The sequence below is a fragment of the Rhinopithecus bieti genome, unplaced genomic scaffold, assembly GCF_001698545.2.
Source record: "Rhinopithecus bieti isolate Rb0 unplaced genomic scaffold, ASM169854v2 scaffold_17420, whole genome shotgun sequence".
In the NCBI taxonomy this organism is placed as follows: domain Eukaryota; kingdom Metazoa; phylum Chordata; class Mammalia; order Primates; family Cercopithecidae; genus Rhinopithecus; species Rhinopithecus bieti.
Window position 1 is genome coordinate 223929 of NW_016808812.1, and position 9320 is coordinate 233248.

The 9320-nt window shown below is 44.5% G+C and overlaps 1 protein-coding gene across 1 annotated transcript in view; it reads right to left on the minus strand.

Annotated features, from left to right (window-relative positions):
• Nucleotides 1-9320, minus strand: part of LOC108538908 (SH3 domain-containing kinase-binding protein 1-like) — a 128035-nt gene that overhangs the window by 61983 nt on the left and 56732 nt on the right. Inside the window, 4 exon segments of the mRNA XM_017887236.1 lie at nucleotides 2985-3144; nucleotides 6380-6433; nucleotides 6436-6459; nucleotides 9237-9288. Of these exon segments, the coding sequence (XP_017742725.1) occupies nucleotides 2985-3144; nucleotides 6380-6433; nucleotides 6436-6459; nucleotides 9237-9288 (290 nt within the window).

Below are 9320 nucleotides of genomic sequence, written 5' to 3' on the forward strand. Positions count from 1 at the left end.
CACCACCACCACCAGCAGCAGCAGCTTTTAAAAATGTAAATTCTCAGACCCACCTGAGACTTACTGAGTCAGCAACTGTGGGAATAGCACCCAGTGATCTGTTTTGAACAAGTTCTCTAGGTGATTCGGAGGCACACTTGAGTTTGAGAACCACTGAGTAAGAGCAGGCACTGCCCTCCCTTAAACTGGCTAAGCAGGAATCTCAGGGCTTTCCTCCCCTACACCCTCCTGCAAATCAGTGTCTAGGGAGCTAGGCAGTCATAGGGTATATGTAGGGCTGGGGGCTGACCACCCTCTCCCAGGCTGCTCAGATGGTACGCACTGTTAAGAACAATTACATCTTCCACTGGCTTCACAAATCTCTCTCATGCATCTCCCTTCATGTCCTGGACTTCTAACTAACCACTGGATACTGGGAGACCCAGAGGCAGAAAAGAGATAAGCAGAGGAAGGAGGCAAATGGGACCTCCGTGAGCCCAGAAGTTTGGTGGTGATGACACGTTTCCCCTCAGGCTTGCAAAGCCTGTACCTATCCTATAACCAGAGAGTTGCAAGAAGCTCTAGAAGGCAAAGCAGCAGTTGGAATTCCACTTGTCTTCAATCAGATTGTTAGAAAGAGCAGCAGGAATATTTTGGAAATTGTTATTGAGCTAATGGAAATGTTTGTAGCCCCTGGGAGACTAATAGGATCTGCCAGGGCATGGCTTCAGGCTCTCCTTTGCGATGTGCAACCTTTGCTGCTCCACATCTTCCCCATTTGTATAGCTCATATTCTTTTTGGAAGCACTTTGGTTTACATAAGCTTTTTCTTCTGATATACTAGTTTCTGGGCTGACCACACCACGGAAATGGTCCTTGCTAAGGTCATCAAGACTGTCAAGTGGCCCCAATATGCGCGTGTGCAAAGAACCTTCTATTGTCAGTTCATAGGAGAGGGTGGAGCATGGAGAGGCCTCACCAACTCAACAGGGGGTGTCACATGGAGGCAGTTGTTGGACTGGACCTTGGGAGATGCCTGTAGAATGACACAGGTGAACCAGCTGCTACTCAAATAGGCTCACACGCACCTGAGATGACCACAGCTCTGTATCGACTGGTCAGCCAGCCTCCCACACAACCACATTGTGACCTGCCTCTATATTTGAGCCTGGGAGTTGTGTTTTTGTTGTTGTCATTGTTATGAAAAGCAAATGAGCCATACTACAATACCGATGAATGTTGAAGACATCATGCTAAGAGAAATAAGCCAGTCATAAAAGGATGAATCCGCCAGGCACAGTGGCTCATACCTGTAATCCCAGCACTTTGGGAGGCCCAAGGCGGGCGAATCACCTGAGGTCGGGAGTTTGAGACCAGCCTGACCAACATGGAGAAACCCGGTCTCTACTAAAAATACAAAATTAGCCAGGCATGGTGGTGCATGCCTGTAGTCCCAGCTACTTGGGAGGCTGGGGCAGGTGAATCCCTTGAACCTGGGAGGCGGAGGTTGCGGTGAGCTGAGATCGCGCCATTGCACTCCAGCCTGGGCAACAAGAGTGGAATTCTGCCTCAAAAAAAATAAAAAATAAAAAAAGAAGATGAATCCTATATGATTCCACTTACTGAGGTACCTGGAGTAGTCAAATCCATAGAGACAGAAAGTAGAATGGTGGCTGGCAGGGGCTGGGAGGGGGGGTAAATGAGGAGTCACTGTCTAAAGGGTACAGAATTTCAGATTTACAAGATGGAAAGAGTTCTGGAAATGGTTGTACAACAACGTGAACGTACTTAATGCCACTGAACAGTGCACTTAAAATGGTTAGGATGGTAATTTTTACATTGCGTGTATTTTACCACTAATTAAAATTTGTCTTTAAAAAAAGTAAATGAGCTATTTTTGTCTTACTGCAGCGTGCCTAATTCAATAGGCAATAATCAAAATAACAACGAAAATAATGTTGATTTCCATACTTGGGAATTATTTAGGTGCATTCCATTATCATCCTCTATTTACAGATGAAAAAAGTGAGGTGAGAGGATAGTATAGCCAAGCTCCTACTCCTCCCATGAATGAGGTGGGCTGAGATTCCAGCCCAGAGGTCTGTCTGACTCCAACACAAGAACTGTGAAGCCCATGCAACTTTCACCATGCCAACTTAGCTCATAAGAACAAAAATTCAGTGACTGTGTGTTGACATGCACACCTAAAGACCTCTGGGTCACTGGCCTGCCCTGGAGTGTTGCACCAACACGTATAATACACATATATTTTAATATTATGGTAGAAAGCTCTGGCAATGAACTTATGGAGAGAATTCAACAGTTCCTTGCTCTGTGGTAGGTATCTCAGGTCTGGAACACACAATGTCCAACTCTGATTTCACGGAACACATGCATCCAACCAGCTGGCGAATGAATTTTCATTCTGTCAAGCACATCTCGGAACACATGCCTGCATAAAGCATGTCCCCAGCCTTTGAGGGTCTTAGAGCTAGAGACATTCCCGGATCTGGGTTCCACAATAGGCTGTACAGTGAAGAGCACAGGGAGCCTGGGCTATGGAAAGAAGCCCTGCAGAGCAGTGAGGGTCAGGGGTCGTAGCCACACATGAGATGTACATACTTGAGGCCAGCACAACATCCAGGGGGAAAAAGAGGGACACGCCACCTGCATTTCCAGGCTGAAGGGCAGTTGGCCTTGCTTCTAATGAGGCCCAGGAAAAACCCCTATGTGTCAGTAGGGCCTAAATGCTGGGTACCCAGTTCTCATCTGCTAATCCTGAAACCCACACTGCACCCCTCAACCTCACACTCACTTCTGCCCGAGTGCAGCAGCAAGGACAGAAGTGGCGGGTGTCTTCAGATAATTTTGCTGGAGGATGTAAGAGGAAAGCATGAGCCCCGCTTCTCCTCCTTTCCTCCCAAGGTCTGTGGCAGTCAGTTCCCCTCCTGTGTTCCTTCCAGAGCCGCCCCACACCCACGCCAGAGGTGAAAGCGCAGGAGTACCTGGTGTGTGTCAGTGGACCCACCGGTCGCTCTGGCCTTCTCGGGGGCAGTGCGCCAGGTCTGCTGAGAGAATTGGTCTTAGGTGGCCGAGGCTTTTTTGGTGGTATGGCAGGAACGGAGGGCTTCTGTAAATCCAGTTTTGGCTCTCTCTCTGGTCTTTCTTTAAATCATTGTTTAAAGAAAACAGATAGATCTAGTGTAAGTGACAGTACTTAGATGCAGATCACTCATTTCCTGCTTAAAAAAAAAAAAAATTCACCGATGCTATTTCTGAAGGTGAATGTGGAAGGCCAAGAGCACCACTTATTCTTTGTCAGGTTAGAAGAAGTCCCACAGAGCTCACTGTTCCCTCCCTTGCACACCTTCACTCATGCTGGTCCTTCTGCCTGAAGCGCCCTTCTGGCCACTGCCCACCTTCAGCATACTCCAGTTCTTCCTTCGAAGCCTGGCTGAAACGTGACACTGTCACGTTCCCTTCCCAACAGCTCAAAGGCAGACTTCCTTCCTTCCTTACCTGAGCATTACAGGGCAGCACTTTACAAACATGCTCAGACACTTTCTGGGTGTTTGCATGTTTGGTACGGCCTGTAGGCTGACAGCTCCTGAGGGGAGGGCCTAGGTCTGGTCAACTCCTCAGAGCCGTATGTGGTGCTGGCATGGAGTCAGGGCTCAGCAGAGGGCTGAGGGGTTTGGTCAGTGGCCCACGGGACCTGCTGGCTATGGCAAGGAAAGAGGCCTGACATGTCTCAGGGTGGCCTCTGAAAAGGGCCATGAGTCAATAAAAGGGAGAGCATTTCAGGGAACAATGAGTTCTGGATTCTTCTTGTGTACAGTTTGAACTTGGAAGGCAAACTAGGACTTCACAGGTATATGGTTTCCAAGGCTTTTTGGAGTCAGAGCTATTAGAATGAAGTTGAAGCCAGATCTGTTGGCCGAACGGGGCAGTGTTCAGTGACAACCTCATATTTTCTGTTCCCAACTAGCCTTGCTCCGTGCATGGTATAAAAAGCATACAGCCACATTCTTCTTGATAAAGATGGAACTTTAGAGAGTTGCCCATTGGACTATAGGCAGGTTCCCCATGCTTACTTGTAAGATGGTACTCAGGACAACTTTTACTTGCAAACACAGACTCATGTTGTTTGGGTCCCCAGATGGTTGGCAAAAGGTTAAAAAAATCCATCAGGGCTGGGTGCGGTGGCTTATATCTATAATCCCAGAGCTTTGGGAGGGCAAGGTAGAAGGATCACTTGAGGCCAGGAGTTCGAGACCAGCCTGGGCAATAGTAAAACACCATCTCTACAAAAACTAGCCGGGCATGGTGGCACACACCTGTAGTCCCAGCTACTCAGGAGGCTGAGGCAGGAGGATTGCTTGAGCCCACAAGTTCGAGGCTGCAGTGAGCTACAATCGTACCACTGCACTCCAGGCTGGGTGACAGAGCAAGACCCTGTCTCTAAAAAAATAAAATAAAAATAAACCCATCAGGTATTATTGTGCTCATCCCCACAATGTGGGGAAATATGCTCCAATCAGGAATGCTGGGAACTCATATTATGGCACCCAGGGGCCAGAGGAGGAAGGGCTCTGTTGAAATGCAAAGCAGGGGACATTTCTCCTGTTGCAGCAGGACAGGAACTCCAGCAGCCTGCAGGATGAATGGAAAAGGCAGTTTGTGCTGACCCAACAGGGAGACCAAGTCTCCGGGTAGGGCTGATTCCCTGGCTTCCCTATTGCATCTGACCAGGGATTCTGCCTCCCTGACCCATTGTGGCATAGAACAAGGGATCATGGGAGGGGAAGGAACCAGCAATGTGGGGCCGCTTGGTCAGCCAACTAGGGTGGTTGTTCACATGTAAGCCTAGTCCATAGGTCAGCATGGACTAGTGCAGGAAGTGTCCCTATCACGGAGACTGGCTATCACCCAGAAACTAGCCATGTATCCTCCATGAAGACAGAGGGTAGTGTCTGGTTAATTCACACCACACACTTTTTTTTTTTTTTTGAGACAGGGTCTCACTCTGTTGCTCAGGCTGGGGTACAGTGGCGTGATCACAGCTCACAGCAGTCTTGATCTCCAGACTCAAGCGATCCTTCCACCTCAGCCTCCCAAAGTAGTTGGGACTATGGACACAGGCCACCAGGCCTGGCTAATTTTTTTTTTTTTTTTTGGTAGAGACAGGGTCTTGCTATGTTGCCCAGGCTGGTCTTGAACTCCTGGGCTCAAGCAGTCCTCCCGCCTCAGCCTCCCAAAGTGCTGGGATTACAGGTGTGAGCCACTGTGCCCGGCCATACCAACGCTTTTATACAAAGAGTTATTCATATGGTATATATTCAATGCCTGTTTTTTTCATCAATCTGTGACACAGACCTGGCCTTCACAATGAGGTTCCACAAGTCAAGTTCTAACTGCTCACTACGAAAGAAAGAGGTATAGCTTCTTAAGAGCTTGCAATGTTGGTACAATTTTTGGCAGGCTGATATGAAATACTAAATTTCACAATAAAATTTCACGAGACCACCAAGGAGCACCTCCAAATAATTACATTCATTAATTCAGCATTTCTCTTGTGACTTAAAAATAAATGCTTTTTAAAATGGAATTTGCTCAGCCTCCTGTTCATAATAACTTAGCACTTTTCCCATAAAAATGTGTGATCAATCAATCCTAGACACCTAATATAATGAGTCCTTCTACAGTATGCAGATTTCTTTGGGAGAGACTCTCAAAATGGTAGGAGTCAAACACGTTCATAAACCTGACTGCAGGACACACATTAAGCTACTTCCCTGCCAGTGACACTCCTGACCACCTTCAGAAGACTCCGGGGACCAAGCTGCTTTTCCCAGTATTACCATGCCACCCTCCCCTCCTCCAATATCCTTGACCAAGGACACTTGTCTGTAATAACATTAACCAGAGTCAAGGGTCCATGAGTGACCAAAGAAAAGAGCTTTCATTTGTTTATTTCTCTGGATGTGAATTTCACTAAGCCAAATCCATCCATCAACAGTGAATGAGCACCTTGGGACACTAGGCATGAAGGACAGGCTAAGTGGAAACTGACAGATATATACCAGGCTCTAAAGGAACTTACACCCGACTTCAGGGTGCGGAGAGGGTGGCCGCGGTAGAGACATCAGGAAACAGCAGCGATGTGTTAATTGACTAGACTGGTAATTTTTCATATGATGAGAAATTCTGGTCCCACGAAGTACCACATAACCCTCTCCTACTTCCTTAGCAATAGGATTTGTAAAAGCAATCAAAACAAAACCATGGTCACCATATTCCAAAGGAAAAGCAAATTCTGTGGGTATTCTGGACTAGCTGTGTAACAGACAGCTTCAGCTCTTGCTGTTCTAGAAGTGCCAATGAAGAATTGATTTCATACCTTTTTCTTCTGTTCTGTTTGGAAGCATTTCTGGCCTTTCAGGAGGTATCTTTTAATTTCATGTTTTCTCTCAGTGGTGCCTAGGAGGGAAAGGGTAATAGTGATCAGAAAATGTTTTCTCTATTCAATTATTAGACACACCAGCATTTAAATCTTTATCAGGTAGAGCAAAGTCAGTACGTTTTTTTCCCGAGTTGAGTGTTAGCATTACCTGGCAAACACGAACTGTTTAGAAACACAGCAGAAGTCATTTCTGGCCTATGTCATTAAGCTCACCTGCCTATGTATCCTTAATTTATAAGAACACCACTAATAATATTTTCTGATATTTTAACCTGATTTCCTTAGGCATCAATATAGTCACAGGAAATCACTGGGTGGGGGTGGAGAATGTGTATAAATAAATGTCAATTATCAAACTTTACAAATAAGGGGCCACTGAAAGTTGTGTTCTACCAATAAAAGGGGGTTTCATAGGAATCTGGATCCCATTTTGTAGCCATTTTAAAATAGGGCCTGGAATTATCTGATACTCCTCCCAGTAAGAGGTGAAGTCTACAGCCCCTTGCCAGGAATGTGGGTGGGCTTATGACTGCTTCGATCAGTGGCAGGAATGAAACCACGTAACTTCCAAAGTTGAGTCATAAAAGTCCCTGTAGTTTATGCTTTACTTGCTGGAATACTGAACCTCCATGTAAGAAGTCCACTACCCTGGAGAGGCCACATATAGATGCTCTAGCCTATAGCCCCAGCTGAGCCCAGCCTTCCAGGCACCCTTGCCAAGGGGAGCCAGACATGTGAGGGAAACATTCATCTTCGAAGTGGATCCTCCAGCTTCAGCTAGTTCAGTATTCCCAGCTGAGGTCCCAGATATGATGGAGCAGAGACAAGCCATCCCAGCCATGGCCTGTTCTTGACCCACAGAATCCATGAACATAAGAAGGTTGTTGTTTTATGCCACCAAATTTGGGGTCCTTCAAGTATTACATTTTTTCAAATGTACCACTTAGCATTTAGTCTTTACCCACATGGACTGCAGCTGCTCCCTTACCTGGGGTTTTCTCATTGGCGCCAGTGGCCTCAGGCATGTAAGAGCACTTGAGAAATAGCTAAAGCACAAACCAGTCAAAAGTACTCCTCTTATGTATGGACTGGGTTGAGTTCTTAACAAACTCTTTACACGACCAGTTCCAAAGATAGGTGCTTGGTACTAGAAATCTCAATTACACAACCTCAGAGGACAAAAGATGTTAAAAAAAATCCACCAAACACACCCTTTATTTAATTCCTCTTAATGACTCACTACAAATTAATCACTGCATCTCATTTCTGTCAATTTCATATCTGATTTTTTTCTGGTAAAATAATCAAACACGAGGAAAGTTGATGATGGAGAAAATATGAATATCTATCTCCCCATTACAAAGGAGTTCCCAAGATCATTCAGGCAAGATAAATGAGCAGTAATCTATGAAGATTAAATGCCATCTTGCTTTGCCCCACAGAGACCCATCATAAACTTTGGTAAAATTGTTTTAAAAGAGTAAGAATTTGCCTACCATGCTACAATCTACTCACCTAACAATAATGAAGTCAGTATCACTCCTAGAGACACAGAAAGAACTGACAATCCTACTATACTGAAGAATCCAATCTTAGCTACATTCTAGACTGCCTGAGCCTTGGACTCCTCAACTAATCTCCACGGTCTCTGATCAATTACCAAGGCCTACAGGGAAAGGGGTCTTCAGAGGAAAGCAAATAAATAGCTTGCTTCAATTTCAGCACAATAAAATATATGGCCAGAACCACTAGGTGGCAAAATGAAACTGCTCAATGCAAACAAGGATGGGGGCGGAGCAAAAGATGTAATTAACATCCAATTTCAGGGCTTAATCGCTATAATTCTCAACTATGCCAAAGGGAATGGGAAAGGAATTTGGGGTCAAGCTTTTCCTCCTAACTTGGTGGCCCAAAAGAACTTAAAAATCACTTCTTACTAAGTTTATAAATAAACCAATCTGGAAACTTATTCATAGTTTAACTGTTATAGAAATATCATAATTGTGAATGTGTAGAACTAAAAATACCCCTTCTCTTCTATTTTAGTTGTTAATTTTTTAAAATGCTACTTAACTAATTATTCATGAAGGAATTTTTCCCTATAATTAATTTTAACTATTATAAAGAGGAGTTCTACTGGGAAATATGAAATATCTTTTTATATATGAGAATCTGGTGTGAAACGAGCTACCAAATGTTCAACATCAATTCTTCCTATATTATTCAACCTGACTATCTGAACTACACAGAAAAAAAAGTGAATCAGACTCTTCAAAATTAAAAAAGAATCATGAGGAAAAGTATTGCTAGAAAAACATCTTTTTCTTGAGGCGTAAGTGAAGTCAGTACAGATTTTGGTTAACCGCATGGGACAGACACTGAAAATTCAGCAACACTGTACATGCACAACAATGCTATGACCCGTGGGAAACAATCTTCCCTAAGCTGACCTTCAACTGGGCACAGGTGAAACAGGGCAATTAAGTTCTTTTCTCCTCAAAAGCTGTTTACTTAAAAAACCCAAACTTGTTTTTTCTTTAAATTCTTTCGGATCATTCTCTTTGGGAGCCTAGATTTTTACACTATATCAGGGTCACATTTTAACGGTATGTTTATCTTTTAGGAAAAACAGAAGTATCTTTAAAACCTGCCTGCTGAGATCAAATCGTAACTTCCCAAGTTGTCAATCTATGGCACTTGAACCAGGAATCCTGAACTCTACACTGAGGATGATTTGAATATATGCAAAAAGAAAGATGCACATTTTATTTGATGGAACCGAAAGGTACATTACCTGCCCCTTGTTTGACGACAGGAGCGGATGGAGGCGGTGGCTTCTTGGGTCTCTGAAAAATTAATAAAAATTATACCACATGAG